At 44.7% G+C, this 21,474-nt stretch overlaps 1 protein-coding gene across 1 annotated transcript in view; it reads left to right on the top strand.

The window, feature by feature from the left end:
• The window catches only part of LOC124788514, a 367,862-nt gene that overhangs the window by 331,457 nt on the left and 14,931 nt on the right, over positions 1-21,474 (top strand). Inside the window, exon 6 of the mRNA XM_047255783.1 lies at positions 17,605-17,939. Coding sequence (XP_047111739.1) covers positions 17,605-17,939 — 335 coding nt within the window. The remainder of the gene's footprint in view (positions 1-17,604; positions 17,940-21,474) is intronic.

Here is a 21,474-nt window from a genome sequence, read left to right as displayed (position 1 = left end):
GTATTTTTGTCTAGAAATGAAACCAGTTTGTCGTATGAGTCCGTGATCGTTGTCACTACTTCATGCAATTCGTCGTTTTAACTGCTTTTTTACCTTTTAATTTTCAGATTGTACAGCTTTACCTGTTTCATCTTAAGCAATTGTCAGAACCACACAAAAAGAACGTAGCTGCACTATGGTTGGTCAGATTCCGTGTGTTTCAGTTTTTTTCTGTGTCTTCTGACGCTAAGGAAAACGCACTAAAATACAATGAATGCTGTACGAATCGCAGATTCTTACTGTATACTTTACTTCGAAAAGTAGCTCGCCATCTGCATGAAGCCAGTTGCTTACGAAATTTCAATTTGTTACGATTTTTGAACAATTCTCAGAGTCACAAAACTTAAACAAATATTGTTGCTATGTTTTCTTAGTAAATCTGAAAATATTTTCGGCTTGTTTTAGATAAAAATTCTGTATCAATAAATCTATTTCATAACACAAGAAATTTAACAAAATTCAAATAATCTTTAAATAGACCCAAGGCACTTCCTTATGTGCTCCATTGTTTCAGCAACAAACACAAAATAAATTGGTTTAAAACACGAAATAAATAGCTGGGACTTGTATATCAGCCGGCAGTCAACGAAGCGTTATTGCCATCTTAAACTTGCGGAGCCAGCCAGGATAGCAAATCTGGGCTGCGACCGCTTTGTAAAACGTAAAAATAAAAATAAATGGTGATAGTTATGTCGTAATCTTCTCTGGTTTTTCCATATCCACATTTTCCTTTAATTAAAAAGGAAAAAAGAACGTGTTCCTCGTCCAGGTCCAAGTGATGTCGACCGCCCACCGTGTCATCCTTTGCCTGGCGGCATCGTACGAATGCAGTATGAAGGGGCATGTGGTCAGCACGCCGCTCTCCCGGCCGTTTTGCAGACTTTCCTGGCAGTAGAGTTACTACTACTCGGTCAAGTAGCTCCTCAGTTGTCATTACGAGTCAGGTCGTACCAGTCACCCAAGAAAAATGCTTGGCAGTACCGGAAATCGACCCCGGGTCCTCCGCAGGGCAGGTATATACACTGAGCACTCAGCTACGGCGAAGGACAATTAAAAAGAAACGCACAACTCAAAAAACGAGCAAGCATGCTAAGAACAAGAAAAATAACGCTTTGTCTTTACAGCGATCATATGTCGGGTAGATATGTTCAGCCGGTTTGTCTTCCCAGGCCTCTGGTAACAAGGGAAACTCCCCATCGCACACCCTTCAGATTTAACAGTAAGAGGGTCCTATGGACAGCCCGTCAAAAACTGAACACAAATCAAGCAGGAAGACAGGAAGAAGATGTAGTGAACTATGAAAGAAAAAAAAAAAAAGCAAAACCGAAACAGTGAACGATCCAAGAAGAACAAAGAACAAGCGCAATATGTAGAAGAGCCGGCCGGAGTGGCCGGGCGGTTCTAAGCGCTACAGTCTGGGACAGCGCGACCACTACGGACGCAGGTTCGAATCTTGCCTCGGGCATGGATGTGTGTGGTGTCCTTAGGTTAGTTAGGTTTAAGTAGTTCTAAGTTCTAGGGGACTGATGACCTCAGCTGTTAAGTCCGATAGTGCTCAGAGCCATTTGAGCAATATAGAAGAACTTGGAGGGAAAATGGCGTCGTGGTTAAGTAGTTACGGTGTTCGACTACCAAGCGGACGAGTCGTCTTCAAACTTTCCTCATGCCAATTTTTTTTCCGCTGTTCGCTTTATTCAGATTTGTGTCTATGTCGTAGTGTAACGTCCGCTTCCAATAGCGAGGGGTAAGGCAGGGATATACAAAGATAGTTGATTCTGCCGAACTACTCTATTAGCATCCGATAGGAAGTGGCTTGCGAATGGGAACCGCAAACGTTTGATAACAAGGCGGAAAGTCATCCGAATCCTCCACGGAAAACACGTCTGTAGTCATACACGGCATTAGTGACAGTTCGTGTGTCATATGATAGGAATCTCTTATTGACTGGCAAGTGAGTGAGATATGCCTCCTTGCGTGACACAGGTGTTCGTATGAATCTGATCACTCCCTACGAAATGATGGAAACATAATAGTTTGTCACATAAGCTGCAACAAATGAACGCAATTGTTCCGCAATCACACAGTTTCTCTGTGCTCTGTCAAAACAGATGTAGTTAACGTTTTTGAAGTTGCGTTTCGTTTTGGAAGTCGAATTCCTTTGTAGTAACATAGCCCACACCAGTTTCTTGTTTTCATTTCTGTGAGTCGTACACGTTGCATCTCGCCTGCGCTTACTATTCATCACATTTACTTGCGATGGTGATGTATTCTTACTACATGACTCGTATTCTATAACCAATGTATAACATGACAACTACCAAGGGTACAGAAAGAGAAAAAACTTTACAATGACCGTGAAGGGTCTCTGCATGAGCCTCTTCGTGATGTTGCCACGCCACACAGCTTCAATTGTTTGCCTTTGGCACCTCGATTGTTGGTGCAAATAGTCTGTTACCCTAGATGTAAAGAAGAAAAGGGAAAAGATTGAGCAGCTGAGTGTGTTTGTGGTGGCCACAGTATACTATACATATTTCGTCTTAACATTTCATCAGGTTATTGGTACTTGTCGGAGCCCCACACACGTTTGTTACATTTAAATTCCATATTTCGATGTATCTATTCTTTCCTCTTCGTGTCTGATCTGTTGAATGTATGAATGAGAGCGTGCAAGGATTTCAGTGTGTAGATTCAAAAATGGTTCAAATGGCTCTGAGCACTATGGGACATCTGAGGTCATCAGTCCCCTAGAACTTAGAACTGCTTAAACCTAACTAACCTAAGGACATCACACACATGCATGCCCGAGGCAGGATTCGAACCTGCGACCGTAGCGGTCGCGCGGCTCCAGACTGAAGCGCCTAGAACCGCTCGGCCACACCGGCCGGCTTTGTAGATTTGTGGGAGTGTAGTAGTCTGCCACTGTGTCAGAACATCCAACTGTAGGAAACACGTACCAGGTAGCAAAGAGCTTTCTGTTTGCGTTGGACGAACCTTTTGTATGGCTTGGCACCACAGTAGGGGTTCCTGTGGCCACTTCCGTGGGTACGGGGAGCGGTTTTGGTTGGGGAGCGAATGCTCCTGGAGTGTTCCGTGGGACGCGAGGCGGGTGAGACCTACTGGTGGTTAAGTGTGCCTTTTCTATGAGAAGTTAATCTTGTGTTTTATGTAAGTTTTTCAAAGCTAGTCAAAGTAAATGATTTCTTTCATCGTGCATAGTTTATTATCGTAAGCTGGCCGCTGCGACCGAGCGGTTCTAGGCCCTTCAGTCCGGAACCGCGCGACTGCTACGGTCGCAGATTCGAATCCTGCCTCGGGCATGGATGTGTGTGATGTCCTAGTTCTAAGTTCTAGGGGACTGATGACCTCAGATGTTAAGTGCCATAGTGCTCAGAGCCATTTCTACCATTTTTATTATCTTGTGTGACAAATTTTAGTTGCTTATTCGCGAGTGTTAAATGCGTTAAAATCCAGGGACGGTGTAGGCTATTTTTCAGTTGAACTCTTAATCAAACACGTGGGGCCGTGTTGAGTTTATTGTGATTCAGTTCATTTTGTTTAGTATCCCTTTCGCGAGAGCAGTACCGTTATTTTATGCCTGACTTTTGTGCAATGCGTCTCACTTGATAACTTTCTTTATGCACACTTTTGCTTATGATCTTATGAGAAAGTTTAAAGTGCCAACACCATAGTGATCTTCCGCTGTAGAATATCTGAATTCATTATGATTCTTAATTGCGCTTCATTTATAGAAATTCACTTCAAATAGAAATTTATTCAATTACCCCTCACGTTAAAATCAAGGGAACAGCGCCTCTTGCTACCGACGTCTGCTGTGGTGAAAGGTTTTAGTTCTTTTCCACCCTATTAGTCTCTCAACTGCTTGTGAATGTGTTTGTGATTAAACCATGCTTTGATCATTCCTCTTGCACAGATCATAGACCTTGCAGGGGACTCCGAGGTAAAGTTGTATGGTTAATATACTGTGTAATAGATTGCAGGAAACATCAACCATCATATTACTCACTATACACGTTCATGTGTGTAATTTAGCGATCTAATAAATGTTCTTTTGTCAGAATTTTTGTGTACGCTCTCACTGCTAAAATTCGACTCCCTGCTTCATCCAGCTCTGTTGTACGGCACTTAGTACTGCATTCCGTTTGCGCAAGAGTTGTATTGAGGCCACACTTTACTCCCAATATTCAGATTAATTATAAAGATACTCCTTAACAGCGAAGATACCTTTCAACCGGACGAACGGTTCATAATGTTGGAAAAAAAATAAAAATTAATTGACACTCGTCCGTTTGGTAGTCCTATAGTATGACCACTTGCCCCCGACACCATTCCTGTTTCAGGTTACTTTTTACTGCAGTTCTTGTTTTTGGACCGTTCGCTGTTTCTATTTTGCTTTTTTTTTTTCGCAGTTCAATGCACCTTCTTCCTGTTTTCACCCTTGATCTGTGTTCAATTTTTGACGAACCATCCACTGGACCATCTTACCAGTAAATCTGAGGAGGGTACGATGGGGAATTTCCTTTGTAAATAACGCGATGTATACGTTAAGCAGTTTATTTTCCCACCTGCAGCACAGGAAATGAGTCTTTTCAGCTCTTTGTTGTCCATAAGTACTGAAAGGAAACAATGAGTGCCAAGGTACAAGATAATAATTTGTCTTACAGACATCTCGCCGAATTAATTTCCCGAAAACAGCGTTGTGCCTCCTGTTACAACGATATTATCAGGCGTGAAATAATGGAGCATCGGTTTGCCGCCAGAACCGTGGTTCGGCACAGCCGCACGAGGCCGTGGAAGAACTGCTACCAGGCGCTTCATTACGATGCTTAATGGCGTTCCGGCTCCCACAGTGGGAAAGGAAAAAACCTGTTGCCTAACCGCTTCGTGCTACCTGCTTCTAGACTCATCGGGTAATTAAATGTGCATCACGCGTAACTGACGAACGGGAACTTATCTTCTTAGTAAGAAGAAATGCTCTCACGACATACAGCGCATATCCTTCACTGAGTGTATCGCATTTGTTCTGCGTCCTATTTAAGATAATGTCGACATTCTATTACAGATATGAAAAGCAACGGAGCTTTCCTGTGCGGTATGACATCTGCTGTTTCACAGGTCTCTGGACATAACCAATACCGCCAGTCACCATGTACGAAGTTTACATTTGGAGACATTATTATACAGTACAACATAACATGGCATAATTACACATAAACACAAGTATTATGTGAACAGTTTAGTATGATTATTTTGTTAAATGTTAACCACTTATAGCTGAAATTTTGTCTGTATCTTTGTATTATATTCTATTGTATGGAACTGGGGACCTAGAAACGACGGATTGGCTTCGTCCCCGGCGTAGTCCTCAGTGGTTCACAACCCCACAACAGGCCGCAGCAGTCCACTCACCCCACCGCCGCCCCACACCGAGCCCAGGGTTATTGTGCTGTTCGACCCCCAGAGTACCCCCCTGGGAACGTCTCACACCAGACGAATGTAGCCCCAATGTTTGCGTGCTAGAGTAATTATGGTGTACGCGTACGTGGAGAAAGTATTTGCGCAGAAATCGCCGACATAGTGTAACTGAGGCGGAATAAGGGGAACCAGCCCGCATTCGCCGAGGCAGATGGAAAACCGCCTTAAAAACCACGGCTAACCGCGCGGGCTCTGTATCTTTAATAGGTTACTACGAAATTTTATAGGTGTCTCTATACGGTTGACAGATGTGAAAATTACCGAGCTATCAGTTTAATAAGTCACAGCTGCAAAATACTAACGCGAATTCTTTACAGACGAATGGAAAAACTTGTAGAAGCCGACCTCGGGGAAGATCAGTTTGGATTCCGTAGAAATGTTGGAACACGTGAGGCAATACTGACCTTACGACTTATCTTAGAAGAAAGATTAAGGAAAGGCAAACCTACGTTTCTAGCATTTGTAGACTTAGAGAAAGCTTTTGACAATGTTGACTGGAATACTCTCTTTCAAATTCTAAAGGTGGCAGTGGTAAAATACAGGGAGCGCAAGGCTATTTACAATTTGTACAGAAAGCAGATGACAGTTATAAGAGTCGAGGGGTATGAAAGGGAAGCAGTGGTTGGGAAGGGAGTGAGACAGGGTTGTGACCTATCCCCGATGTTATTCAATCTGTATATTGAGCAAGCAATAAAGGAAACAAAAGAAAAGTTCGGAGTAGGAATTAAAATCCATGGAGAAGAAATAAAAACTTTGAGGTTCGCCGATGACATTGTAATTCTATCAGAGACAGCAAAGGACTTGGAAGAGCAGTTGAATGGAATGGACAGTGTCTTGAAAGGAGGGTATAAGATGAACATCAACAAAAGCAAAACGAGGACAATGGAATGTAGTCGAATTAAGTCGGGTGATGCTGAGGAAATTAGATTAGGAAATGACACACTTAAAGTAGTAAAGGAGTTTTACTATTTAAGGAGCAAAATAACTGATGATGGTCGAAGTAGAGAGGATATAAAATGTAAACTGGCAATGGCAAGGAAAGCGTTTCTGAAGAAGAGAAATTTGTTAACATCGAGTATAGATTTAAATGTCAGGAAGTCGTTTCTGAAAGTATTTGTATCGAGTGTAGCCATGTATGGAAGTGAAACGTGGACGATAAATAGCTTAGACAAGAAGAGAATAGAAGCTTTCGAAATGTGGTGCTACAGAGGAATGCTGAAGATTAGATGGGTTTATCACATAACTAATGAGGAGGTATTGAATAGAATTGGGGAGAAGAGGAGCTTGTGGCACAACTTGACTAGAAGAAGGGATCGGTTGGTGGGACATGTACTGAGACATCGGGGGATCACCAGTTTAGTATTGGAGGGCAGCGTGAAGGGTAAAAATCGTAGAAGGAGACCAAGAGATGAATACACTAAACAGATTCAGAAGAATGTAGGTTGCAGTAGGTACTGGGAGATGAAGAAGCTTGCACAGGATAGAGTAGCATGAAGAGCTGCATCACACCAGTCTCAGGACTGAAGACCACAACAACAACAACAACTATACGGTTATCTCGTTTGTCGGTGACAAGAGTTTTATACTGAGAGTTCGTTTCTGGACGACACAGCTTCGTATTGTAATGTAGTGGTCTTTGGCTGTCTTCGAGGGCACCTGAAGGAAATGTGGTTGAGATACTCGTTAATTCAAACGGCGTTACACAGGTTTATGTTGGCGCCATTCCATCCTTCATCTCTACTGTCATGGTAGCAAACGTACTGGCCGTACAGACCTGCTGCAACTAACATTCTCAATTTTTCATTTTTATTTTCCAACGTCACATAATTACTACCTTGTTACAAGTCCATTTAAACATCTTCTTCTTCTTCTGTTTCTTATTTCCCACGTCTCTTGCGGTCTTGTTCCATCATTCTGAATGTATCTGAGTCATTTCAGAGTGAAGTCCCGTCGTTTTCAGGTCTTTCTTCCAGGTCATAATCCGTGTAGCCGGTGGGCGTCCTGGGGCTCTTTAGCGTTTTCTTATGTCACGCACTTCTCTTATTATATGTTTAGGTTTACGGCGCATGACATGCTCATACTAGCGTAGACGATTATCTTGAAGCTTTTCGATGTACATAAAGTACACAGTTCTCTTGTGGCCACCTATTATAACGCTCCATGAATTAAAATTTGGTTCGTATAATAAGAAGGACTTCTCGTAATGTTAGGGAATAATATGCTAAAGTATCCAAGAACTTTGTGTAAATATTTGTAGCCGGAATAAGTTTTTGGCTTAAGTAGTAATCTTTCGATTGGGTTGCTGTTGTCGTCCATCTTTCCCTATCTTGCCCTATTCAACTGCTATAGCCAGCACCCTCCTCAAGTAGTTTACACATATTCTACTCTTTGGCTACACCATCGAGCATCTAGGAAACAATTCCTGAATGTCATATTACTGTTTCTACTAGTCTGTCCCTCTTTCCGGTAATGGTCTGCCTTGTTCTTCCCTGACTTATTATTTTTAATACTTCCTTATCCCGCAGTTTACTCGTATTTGTCCATTCTTCGATATCACCACATTTCAAATGCTTTCAGTCTGATGAAATCTTTTCGGATTATCAGCCGAATCGTGGCGTCGTCTTATCGAAACGTTTCGACGAGTTTCCTACTCTTTATCTTCAGGTCGGATAGGGTGACCTAGTGGTAACGTTCGTGCCTGGAAACTGAAAGGTCGCAGTACCTTATTCTTGTCTGACCACAGACTATTTCAGTCTGCCTTTAATCTAGCCATCATCTCTCGTGATACGAAGATTCACCAGAAACGCCATGTATTTCGCATTCCATATTGATTTTTGCTTCCCTTTTCCCAATAGTATTACAGGGATAGGTTGTTGTGTTGTGGTCTTCAGTCCTGAGACTGGTTTGATGCAGCTCTCCATGCTACTCTATCCTGTGCAAGCTTTTTCATCTCCCAGTACCTACTGCAACCTACATCCTTCTGAATCTGCTTAGTGTATTCATCTCTTGGTCTCCCTCTACGATTTTTACCCTCCACGCTGCCCTCCAATACTAAATTGGTGATCCCTTGATGCCTCAGAACATGTCCTACCAACCGATCCCTTCTTCTGGTCAAGTTGTGCCACAAACTTCTCTTCTCCCCAATCCTATTCAATACTTCCTCATTAGTTATGTGATCTACCCATCTAATCTTCAGCATTCTTCTGTAGCACCACATTTCGAAAGCTTCTATTCTCTTCTTGTCCAAACTATTTATCGTCCATGTTTCACTTCCATACATGGCTACACTCCATACGAATACTTTCAGAAATGACTTCCTGACACTTGAATCAATACTGGATGTTAACAAATTTCTCTTCTTCAGAAATGCTTTCCTTACCATTGCCATCCTACATTTTATATCCTCTCTACTTCGACCATCATCAGTTATTTTGCTCTCCAAATAGCAAAACTCCTTTACTACTTTAAGTGCCTCATTTCCTAATCTAATTCCCTCAGCATCACCCGACTTAATTAGACTACATTCCATTATCCATAGGTTAGAGTCCATAAATCACGGAAGTGGCATTGTTACTGAAAGAAATGCACCACGCCATTGAGTTAACGTACGAGGAATATTTATTTTTCAACCTCTGATCAGCTGCAAAGCTAAAATCACAGTGAAAATTCGACAAAGGTTTACACAGATGTGTGGCGCCGTATCTGTAGTGTGCCCGTCGATGGCGTCACATCGCTTTTTTCAGTTCAGCGTGCACAGTGAGCATGTGTTGACTTTTAGAGCAATAGTGTCTCCCACCAATTGTGAAGTGCCTCCTTAGCGTTCGCGCCTGATTTCATGCAGCCCACGTGACGCAACTGTCATGTGTGCTCTTCTTAATGGCAACACTCGGCCATACACTGCAGGGGCAACGAAAGCGCTGGGGCAGCGTTTTCGATAGGAAGTGTTTGATCTCCCACCATACAGCCCAGATTTGGCTCCCTCTGATGTTCATCTCTGCTCACATGAACCGATGGTTCTGACAGCATTTTGACACAGAAAACTACCTGCAGATCAGTTTAGGGAATTGGCGGAAGGCACAAGCAGCTGCCCTCTATGACGAGGGTACTGGAAAGTTTGCAGCACGCTACGACAGATGTCTAAGCTGGAGAGGCGGCTGTGTAGAGAAGCAGCAGGAAGATGCAGTTAAATGTTCTAAATAAAACTTTTTTTTAATTTTCGCTGTGGTGTCGATTTCGCGACCGATACAAGGTTGAAAAAAAAAAAAAAAGCCCTCGTAGTTATTTTCAGTTTGTTTGAAGGTGAGTAAGAAACTCGTCGAAACTTTGCGGCAAGACTACTCTACGACTTCGATGATAAACCAATAAGATTTCGTCAATGAAATGCGCCATATGCTTTCCGCTTCTTCTTCGCTGCATTTTCGGTGGTGCACGTTTCATTATCACACAGTGCTGTGCTCCAGGTGTACAATTCCAGGAACGTCTTATTTTCGTCACAATGTAAACCGAGTGGCCTGAAGTCACGGAAGGGTTGTCCCAGTTGAAGATATGCCGTGTAGGACGGCCGAAGGTTGTGGCTAGATGTTGCGTTTGGAGCGATATGATACGACAACTGAATAGCCTGTTACAGTTAGGTGGGAAGTGAACATGGCAGCACGTCGCCAATTAAACGTTGGATGATGCAAGATGCATTGACCATTACGTAGGACAGATTACACAAGAATGCGCTTTTCCGAGGTCAACAATATCTACGGCGGATCTTAAATGTCACCGACGCGATGTTTCCACAAGCGTAAACCGCCATATAGAACGACTTCAAGTGTCTGGCGAACGATCATCACGACAGCCCTGGAAAGACATGCCGGGTGATCGTCGGTCTGCTGTGAATCAAATAGCTACAAGAACGTGTTTCTGCAAGGAAAGTGGGGAGACCAACGCACCACAAAGATTCCAACAGTCGACGAGCGATTCGTGTCGTAGAGCTTCCACGCAAGGTTTTGTCACTCAGTGTGTAATACAATTAGCTCTCTTTTGCTGAAGAACACTTTCATCCCCTCTGCCATTCCACAATGGGTGGCCATGACGTTTTAATTATCGCCGGTGAAAATCAACCTGCTGTAGCGAAGTGTTTGTGTGGTGTGGGGTTTGTGCTGGTGTTGTGCAGGCATAGGCGTACTAAGATTCTTCCCAAAGCTAATGCTAATGTAGAAATGAGGATGGTCTGATAAGTCTGGAAAATTTCCATTAAAGAATGGAACATTCATGTTGCCCCATTATGGTTGTAAGTTTGATTATCCCAAGGATCATATAAAGAATTTCTTCAATGTACAGCGTACAGTTTTTGTTGACAGCTATCTGAAATGGTCAGTGTGACGATTGCGACTGAAAATAGAGAAAACCGAGTTGCGTGCTGTTATTAAACATTTTCATTTGAAAGGTTGGACAGCCTCACAAATAAAAAAAATGGATGAAGTTCATGTGGACTCTGGCCATCACTGAAAACCATTTAGTTTTGCATTAATGAATTTAAACGTAGTCGGATAAACAGCGAATTGGGAACGCGCTCCGGCAGTCCATTGGAGATTATCACAAAGGAAACCTCTGACAAAACCCAAGATACGTTAGGCATTTCAACTGAGCAAATGCAATAATATACTGCACAGAGAAGTGGCTCCAAAGAAGGTGTGTGCCGCAACTGCCCACAGTTGACCAGAAACGCATCCGCCACAACATTACTTTAAGTATAATCACACGTACATCTAAATCGCCTGATCCTTGTATTTGGGAAAAGTTAGGGTGCGCTAGATAATAATCGTAGTACTCGTAGAAGAATCTGAGACCTGAAGATCTAGACGCGCAGCGTCCAATACAGGATGTAACCTGCGTCGGTTAATAATAATATGTGCGAGTTAAGAGCTTTCCATATGACGTTCGCGACAGTAGAACAGATATCCAGAGGAAATATTTCCGAGGATATCACCAGTAGTCGAGCGCAGTACAGCAGCGCAGAGTCCCACGGAGCGAAGCGACGTCATCTAGTGCGCGACTGATTTTTACTTCTTGCACTGTAGCTACTATTATGAAATCACCGGTTTTCGAGCACTGAGGCCTCCACTTCTCTTGAGATTCCAGTTTCTTCACTGACAGATGACTTCTCCCTTGTTTGACCACACTGGAAGCGTCTGCCACACCTAATCACTAGGTCAGATGATGGGAGACCGCGTGGGATTAGCCGAACGGTCTTAGGCGCTGCAGTCATGGACTGTGCGGCTGGTCCCGGCGGAGGTTTGAGTCCTCCCTCGGGCATGGGTGTGTGTGTTTGTCCTTAGGATAATCTAGCTTAAGTAGTGTGTAAGCTTAGGGAGTGATGATCTTAGCAGTTAAGTCCCATAAGATTTCACACACATTTGAACATTTTTTCAGATGATGCGGACGTTGTTGTCTGATTCTACCACCAACTCAGCATCGATTGTTGACGAATTGTTCCCCTTAAAATGTAGAGAACGAATTACCGTAAGGCGACTCACTTTATAGTATTTTGTTTCGGCTGCTCTAGCGGTGAGATGCAGTACTGTGGCGCGGTGATTTCATTGTGTACCAGCACTGCAGACATGTACCACCAAATAAACAAAAAATTAATCACGTAACTTTATTTTTTATGCAGGTGATAATTCAAGCTTTATGAATATTTGTTGTGCTTGCCTTGGTTATAGTGTGCAAATCTTACTAGCTGGGTAGGATAATTATTGAAATACTTCCATTATTTTTCCCTAGTACATACAGTCGTAACATGCACCGCATTTGCCGGCCGCGGTGGCCGTGCGGTTAGGGCGCTTCAGTCCGGAACCGCGTGACTGCTGCGGTCGCAGGTTCGAATCCTGCTTCGGGCATGGATGTGGGTGATGTCCTTAGGTTAGATAGGTTTAAGTAGTTCTAAGTTCTGGGGGACTGATGACCTCAGATGTTAAGTCCCATAGTGCTCAGAGCCATTTGAACCATTTTTTTTTTTTTTTTTTTTTTTGCACCGCATTTCGTATAACAGTATCTTATACAGACATTCTGGAAGGCGACTACGAAAGCTGTTCGTCATTCTCTGAATAACAAATAAGTGTTAGTAGAAAAAAAAATCGGTTACCGGACAGTTGAGCATGACTTGACAAATGAAAGGCTACTTTTTTATGTAGCTTCATTTTTTTCTAGAGAAAGGCTAAAATGTTGTTAACTAATTACGAGGAGCGTTCAATAAATAATGCAACACATTTCTTTTCTCGTCCAATTTCGATTGAAAAACATGCTACATTAGTTGTGGGACATGTAGAATATTCCCTCTTCAGGCCCTATAGTTTCATGAATTTCCGATAGATGTTGGTGCTATACGTAGACTTCAAAATGGCGTCCGTAACGTAGATCCGTTCCAAACAAAGAAGTGTCGTTGAGGTTTTTTTTGTGGGAAACCAGAGCATCGCATTTATTCATAGGTGTTTGAAGATTGCCTACGTAGACCTAGAAGTGAGTCGTTGGGCGAGGCATCTTTCATCTTTGCAACGAGGTCGTGCAAACCTGTCTGGTCTCCGCATACAGCTGTGGCTTCTGCAATGTTGGAACATGCGGAAACTGTCATTCGAGGTGATCGGAAGATGACAAAACACCTCGTTGCAGAACTCGACGTCTCTGTTGCTAGTGCTGACACACACGCACAAGATATTCAGGAAATTGAAGAAACGAGTTTAGCGCGTTCGTTGCCACAAAAATGCAAACGTACGTCTCTTACTCCGTGACAATGCAAGGCCTCACACAAATCTGCGCACCCGAGAGGTGTTCAGAAAACGTCACTGGTTCTTCCTCATTCATCGTTCAGCCAGGATTTCGCGCCTTTCGAGTTCCATGTGTCTGGCCCAATGAAGGATACACTCTGCTAGAAGCACTACATGGGGGATGGGGAGGTTACGGATGCAGCAAGACTTTGTCTCCGACATCAACGACACCTTTCGGGAACTCAGGTCCTCTCAGTAAGGAGGTGTAAGGCCGTCGCAGTGAACGGAGATTATGTTAAAAAATTTGGTTTTGTAGCCTAAAGAGTCAGGAATAATATAGTGTATTGTAATCTTGAATAAAACCTACCTGCTTTCATAAAAAAGTGTGCTGCATTACTTACTGAACGCCCTACGTACGTCTAAACTGAAGAAAATTATCGTAAATTAAAGCTGATTTTAGTTCTTCAGTGTTGTGTTTTGTGAGATACATGATGTGTGATGCATTGGATCATTGTGACTACACCTCATATAGCTATAAAAAATTGGCAGCCGATATCATTTTACTCTATTTAATCGTTAGTCTATATCTTTCTTTTTGGTTTTTTTTTTTTCGAAAGAGGGAAAACCAATGTAAGAAATCCCCGAAACTGAAGAAGAGCAGGTCTGTTAAGGATAAGAGGCGAACAAAAGTGAAAGCTCTCTGTTATTGATGTTATATATCAATGCCTGAGTTACAAACCACTTCCATGATTCAAAACCTTTATGGCTCATGTTTTCGTCTGCTAGAGAAGTCTTATCTTTGGACGAGTAGAAGCAAGTCTTCATGAAGTACTCTGAGGACAGACCTAGAGAAGTCTTATGTGGACGAGTAGAAGCAAGTCTTTATGAAGTACTTTGAGGACAGAGCCTTATTAATCAATGAGGTTGCTGGTGGGCGCGTTTCGACTTAGATAGGCCTATTACACATTACGACTCTCTTCAACTGTCGGTGGTCTCTGTCAGTCAACAGACGAGGTCGGCCAGTACACTTTTGTGCTGTACGTGTCCCTTCACGTTTCCACTTCACTATCACATCGGAAACAGTTGACCTAGGGATGCTTAGGACTGTGGAAATCTCGCGTACAGACGTATGACACAAGTGACACCCAATCACCTGACCACGTTCGAAGTCCGCGAGTTCCGCTGAGCGCCCCATTCTGCTCTCTCACAATGCCTAACGACTACTGAGGTCGCCGATATGAAGTACCTGGCAGTAGGTGGCAGCACAATGCAGCTAATATGAAAAACGTATGTTTTTGGGGGGAGTCTGGATACTTTTGATCTCGTAGTGTACCTGCCAGGGACTCTGCCTTTTAGCGAAAAACAGTTTTACAATCCGCCCATGTGGCCCTTGCGTTCTTGAACCGCTCATTCACGAGCGCGCCTAACACCCGGCAATTGAGTCTGCCCCGATACGTTTGCCTTTGTGTGGGCCATTCTGTAGCAGTTAGATCCATTGCCAGGGTGCATCGGCTCCAGCGGCACACCGATACCTGTCACACCGGCCATCACCTGCCACCCCACACTCCGTCCTTTACAGGTTTGGGATGCTGAAAGCTACCTCTGTGTGAAGGTAGGGTTGTCCACACAGTCTCAGTGAGCCCACACACAGACAGACAGGTCGACGACCTGCTCAGCTGGGCGGGTTGGCTGAGAGGTAGGCCTATGACTGGGCAGCTTTACAGTCAGCCAGCAGACTCAGCCCACAGAAGGATTTCACAAAGCATTCATCACTGTACGGAAGTGTAATGAAGAAGTACTTATTAATTTGTCATTTGTGTTTGTCACACTTACATGCACACATTCACGGGTCACTTGGAATTTGACTTGATTTGCTAGTCTAACTTGAACAGTGAGTTATTAATTTTGTTGTGGAGTACTTTCTAGAAAAAGTTTCTTGTAATAGCCTGCACAGAGTACTACAGTCTGGAGAGCTGCATCAACCAAGTCTTCAAGCTGAAGACTATAATAATAAATTCTGGATGGTTATAAAAAAAATGCAGCTATTCACAAAGATTCAGTGTAGGCTTTAATTATCTTATGGCAGCGAAACTCGGTAGGTATGCTAATGCATTAATGCAGAACTGATTTATGGTGGAAAAAAATTAGTTACAATTTTTGCCATTAGGTACAAACGTAGCGCTGCTAGTGCAAAAAAGACTTATATAAATCTTTTCGTATGTAATGGTTTAGGAAGAGGACATGGGAGTAAAAGGTCAAACAAGTGAGAAAGGCATAATGTTGAGTTTATTATTAACCACCGCTTACATAATTTATTCGGTATCAGAATCGGAGACGTCGACGAGATGTTGCACAGAGCCATACTTGCACCTGGTAGTCAAAATTGTAATTAATTTTTTTTCATTGTAAATAGGTTCTGCATTGACGCATTGGTGTATCTAGCAAGTTTCGCTGCTGTACCATAATTACAGAGTGCACTGGACCTCCGTAAGCAGCTGCACTTTAATTACGCTGAAGCGCCAAAGGAACTGGTATAAGCATTCTGATTCAAATACAGAGATATGTAAACAGGCAGAATTCAGCGGTGCGGTTGACAATGCCTATAGAAGACAATATGTTTCCAGAATGAGATTTTCACTCTGCAGCGGAGTGTGCGCTGATACGAAACTTCCTGGCAGATTAAAACTGTGTGCCGGACCGAGACTCGAACTCGGGAACTTTCCCTTTCGCGGGCAAGTGCTCTACCAACTGAGCTACCCAAGCACGACTCACGCCCCGTCCTGTCTGACGCAGTTGTTAGATCTGTTAATGCTGTTGCAATGGCAGCTGGCGTACGAGCGGTGGGACCCAGCATCTCCGAGGTAGCGACGAAGTGGGGATTTTCCCGTACGACCATTTCACGTGTATATCGTGAATATCAGGAATCCGCTAAACATCAAGTCTCCGACATCGCTGCGGCCTGAAAAATATCCTGCAAGAACTGGACCAACGATGACCGAAGAGTATCGTTGAACGTGACAGAGGTGCAACCCTTGCGCAAACCACTGCTTATTCCAGTGCTGGGCCATCAACAAGTGTCAGTGTCCGAACCATTCAATGAAACATCATCGATGTGGGCTTCCGGAGCCGAAGCTGCACTCGTGTACCCTTGATGACTGCACGACATAAAGCTGTACACCTCGCATGGGCCCGTCAAGTCCGACGTTGGACTGTTGCCTGGTCGGACGAGTCTCGTTTCAAATTGTATCGAGCGGATGGACGTGTACTGGAATGGACACAATCTCATGAATAAATGGTAATTAATTGAAACCCTCAGCTGCCGACAGATGTTGTTGACATACCTTGATGGGGACAGCTGAAAATGAGTGTCCCCGACTGGGACTCGAACTTGGGATCTGCTGGTTACATGGCATCTGAGCCACCCACGACACAGATGGATAGCGCGACTGGAGGGACTAATCCCTTGCACGTCTCGCGTGAGACCCACATTCCCAACTGTCCACAATCTACATACGTACTGTTCCTAATAGATTCTTTGCCCATCCACTCGTTACCCGCGCCACTTAAGTTGACGATTCCCGTAAGAGTGGATGGGCAAAGGAGCTGTCGGCAGCTGAGGGTTTCAGTTATTCTAGAGAACCTGCACGGTCATCAATGGTATCTGTTCTTTCGAGAACAGTTACTACCTTCATATATAATCTCACGAATTCATAAACCCTGCATGTCAGCAGGGGACTATTCAAGCTGGTTGATTCTCTGTAATGGTGTGGGGCGTGTGCAGTTGGAGCGATAAAGCATCATGTCTGATCACCTGCATCCATTCATGTCCATTGTGCATTCCGATGGACTAGGGCAATTCCAGCAGGACAATGCGACAACACACACGTCTAAAAATGCTATAGAATTGGTCCAGGAACACTCTTCTGAGTTTAAACACTTCTGCTGACCACCAGACACCCCAGACATGACCATTATTAAGCATATCTGGAATGCTTTGCAATGTGCTGTTCAGAAGAGATCTCCACCTCCTTGTACTCTTATGGCTTTATGGACAGCCCAGCAGGATTCATGGTGTCTGTTACCTCCTGCAGCACTTCAGACATTAGTCGAGCCTATACCACGTCGTGATGCGGCAATTCTGCGTATTCTTGGGAGGGACCTACTCGATGTAAGCAGGTGTACCAGTTTCTTTGGCCCTTCAGTGAATAACCATCCGGTACTTTCATCAGCGGATGTAATCGACACGTCAGAAATGGAATGCTTCATTTCTCTAGTGGTAAAGCAAATGATTGGTAACAAATATGACTCCGTGTGTCAGCAGACGTGAGCAACGGCACGCTGGTGGTGGTGCTGTCCGGGGAGTCCGCCGAGCTGCCTCTGGGCGTGGTGGGGGCGGTGCCCTCGCGGCTACCGCTGCTGGTGGTGGGCGGCGCCGCCGGCGTGCTGCCGGCCACGGCCGAGGAGGCGGCGGACGCCGGGGGTCTGCGCGGGGGCGGCGCCGCCCCGCTGCTCGTGCTGCACGACGTCGCCGAGCCGGGCGTGCTCAAGGAGGACACGTGGGCGGCGCGCCTCAGGGAGCTGCCGCTCTGGCACGACTACCTGCGCCAGATGGGCGCCGACGGCGAGCAGGTGGCCGGCGGGGACCGCGTCGTGCAGGTGGGCGCCCGCCGCCGTGACACTGTCTCAGCTACCCACACTCATGCTCATAAAGTAAGGATAATGCTGATACATGGTGAAACGACGCTCTGGTGGGCGGTTTGCAGGCTTAAATCACCTCGGGGTATGACCATGCGGTGCATTTGACCTGCGGTCGTCGCACGGTGGCGCTGGTAGCAGTCCACACACGCAGAGGTGTGCTGGTGCATGTCAGAGTACGGTGCTGCGACTAAGTGTGCAGACGTGCTAATGGTGACTGTGTGTTGAAAATGACTCAAAGAAGACATATTGATGACGTTATGAGGGGTAGAATACTAGGGCGACTGGACGCTGGTCAAACACAGCAGGTCGTAGCACGGGACCTCCGTGTGCCACAAAGTGTGTTCTCAAGATTATGGCAACGATTCCAGCAGACAGGAAACATGTCCAGCCGCTGCAGTAAGGGGCGTCCACAGTGTACAACACCACAAGAAGACCGATATCTCACCGTCAGTGCTCGCAGACGGCCACGGAGTACTGTAGGTAGCCATGCTCGGGACCTTATTGCAGCCACTGGAACAGTTGTCTCCAGACACACAGTCTACAGACCACTGAACAGGCATGGCTTATTCGCTCGGAGACCTGAAAGGTGCATTCCACTGAACCCTGGTCACAGGACAGCCTGTAAAGCCTGGTGTCAAGAACACAGTACATGGTCATTGGAACAGTGGTCCCAGGTTATGTACACGGACCACTCCAGGTATAGTCTGAACAGTGATTCTCGCCGGGTTTTCATCTAGCGTGAACCAGGAACCAGATACCAACCCCTTAATGTCCTTGAAAGGGACCTGTATGGAGGCTATGGTTTGATGGTTTTGGATTATGATTTGTGCACGTACACCCCTGCATGTCTTTGACAGTGGAACTGTAACAGGCCAGGTGTATCGGGGCGTCATTTTGCACCAGTATATCTACCTTTTCAGGGGTGCAGTGGGTCCCACCTTCGGATGAAAATGCACCGCTCCACCGAGCTGTCATCGTGGAGGAGTACCTTGCAACAGAAGATATCAGGCGAATGGAGTGGCCTGCCTGTTCTCCAGACCTAAACCGCATCGAGCACGTCTGGGATGCTCTCGGTCGACGTGTCGCTGCATCTCTTCGAACTCTTACCACACTTCAGGAGCTCCGACAGGCACTGGTGAAAGAATGGGAGCCTATACCCCAGCAGCTGCTCAACCACCTGATCCAGAGTGTGCCCACCCGCTGTGCTGCCTGCGTACGTGTGCATGGTGATCATATCCCATATTGATGTCGGAGTACATGCGCAGGAAACAGTTGCGTTTTGTAGCACATGTGTTTCGGGTCGGTTTTCTCAACTTGTCACCAATACCGTGGACTTACAGATCAGTGTCGTGTGTGTTCCCTATGTGCCTGTGCTATTAGCGCCAGTTTTGTGTAGTGCCGCGTTGTGTGGCACCACATTCTGCAATTATCCTTAATTTATGAGTATGAGTGTAGTTTCAGGATATATGGCATCGTTTGTTATTCTTAATTAGCAATAATTGATAGCACTCATCCACTGTAACCGTATTTTGCACAACGCAACTATTCTTTTCGAGAGACAATGTCCTCATGGCCATATTGTCAACCCGCAGCTCAACAGTCTTTTCCGCAAAAACCACGAAAAGAAGTCCGCATCATCTCCGCTTCAGTGCTAGCAGCACAGAGAACACTTGTCTGCTGGTTTGCATTTGATCTACTATTGTTACAGACGTGAGTAACCTGAGTGATTCGTTGTAAGAGAATGTAATGTTGGTGATAGAAGAATATAGATATCGTAGATAGCTGTGGGAGCCAAGAGATCAACACCATTAATGTCGAAGAAAAAGAAATTTTGTGATAAAATGTTCTGCCCCGTTCTGCCGCGTCACATTCCTCTTATTCAAACTTCTTCACTGCTCAGTGTTTCCATCCCTCTGCTGGAATCTTCTTCAGCATTCCACTGGTGTCTTTGGATGGCTGAACACCGTCAAAACAGTGTCTCCCTTTAACTTATAAAACGCTATTTTCCCGCACTTTTCTCAAGAGTTGGAGTTATTGGATAAAACTCTTCCGGCCACTAATCGGTGGACTGTCGTCATTCTGAAAGTATTGAAATCAGATATCGACAAACAAGGGGAAACCAAAATAATATTCCTTTTGTGCTGATTCGGTTGTTTCCTGATAGCTGTGTATATCCTTCGCTCGCCATGGATGGATGTTTGTTTCCTTCGTGTCAGGTAGTCACGAAGGTGAAAACCTGAGTCGTCATATACAGGGTGGTTGTAATTGAACTGACGGCATACCGAGTGCTGGAATTCGGGCTACATACGAGGCGTGTTTTTTGCAATTAAAAAAAGACGTGCTAAGATATCTCAATAATTTTATTTTTGCATGAAAGCTTGTAGCTTAATCTACGCACTGACGCCATTACAATCTGATTCTTCCTTGTTTACGTTGTGTACAGAGTGCTTAAGATGCCTCCGATAATCGTGAGTCCCGCCGACTGTGAAGTACGGGCTGTTATAAGATTTCTTAGTGCTAAACGCCTAAAAGCGATCGATATTCGTCGTGAGATCTGTGCAGTTTACGGAGAAAACTTTATGGGTGATGGAATGGTAAGAAAGTGGGTCAGAGCATTTAAAGATGGCCGCACAAATGTGCACGATGAACAACGGATTGGGCGTCCTTCGGACGTTAATGAACGTTTGGTGCAGGAAGTGGACAATAAGGTGACAGAAAACAGATGCTTTACGATTTGCTCCTTGCGGGATGGCTTTCCTAATGTTTCTCGTAGTGTTTTGTACGGCATTGTTAGCGAGAACTTGAATTACCGAAAATTGTGCGCACGTTGGGTACCGAAAATGTTGACGGATGTGCACAAAGCCAAATGTTTAGACAGTGCATTGACTTTTCTTGAGCGGTACCACAACGACGGTGAAGATTTCTTAAGCCAAATTGTTACGGACGATGAAACATGGATGGCCTACGTCACACCAGAATCAAAGCAACAGTCCATGGAATGTCGGCATTCAAATTCACCCAGAAAAGTGAAGTTTAAGCAAACAATTTCTGCCCGGAAGATCATGTGCACAGTTTTTTGTGACATAAAAGGAGTATTGCTTGTGGAATTTCTGCCTCGAAGTGAGACAATCAATGCAGCAGCTTACTGTAAGACATTGCACAATCTGCGCCGTTCAGTTCAGAACAAAACACGTGGCAAGTTGAGCAAGGGTATCGTTTTGCTGCAAGACAATGCCCGTCCGCATGTGGTGAATCAGACCAAAGATCTCATCACGACTTTTCGATGGGAAACTCTAGATCATCCTCCATCCAGCCCCGATCTTGCGCCCAGTGACTATCATCTGTTTCTGCACTTGAAGAAACACCTGGGCGGTCAGCGTCTTCAAGACGATGACCAAGTCAAAACAGTGGTGATGCAGTGCACATAAGTCAGGCGGCAGACTTATATGTGGAGGGTATTCAAAAACTGGTACAACGTTATGACAGGTGCCTC

The sequence above is a fragment of the Schistocerca piceifrons genome, chromosome 3 (genome assembly GCF_021461385.2).
Source record: "Schistocerca piceifrons isolate TAMUIC-IGC-003096 chromosome 3, iqSchPice1.1, whole genome shotgun sequence".
NCBI classification, from domain to species: domain Eukaryota; kingdom Metazoa; phylum Arthropoda; class Insecta; order Orthoptera; family Acrididae; genus Schistocerca; species Schistocerca piceifrons.
The sequence above is the reverse complement of the archived record's forward strand: the minus strand, read 5'-3'. Positions and strand labels throughout refer to the sequence as shown.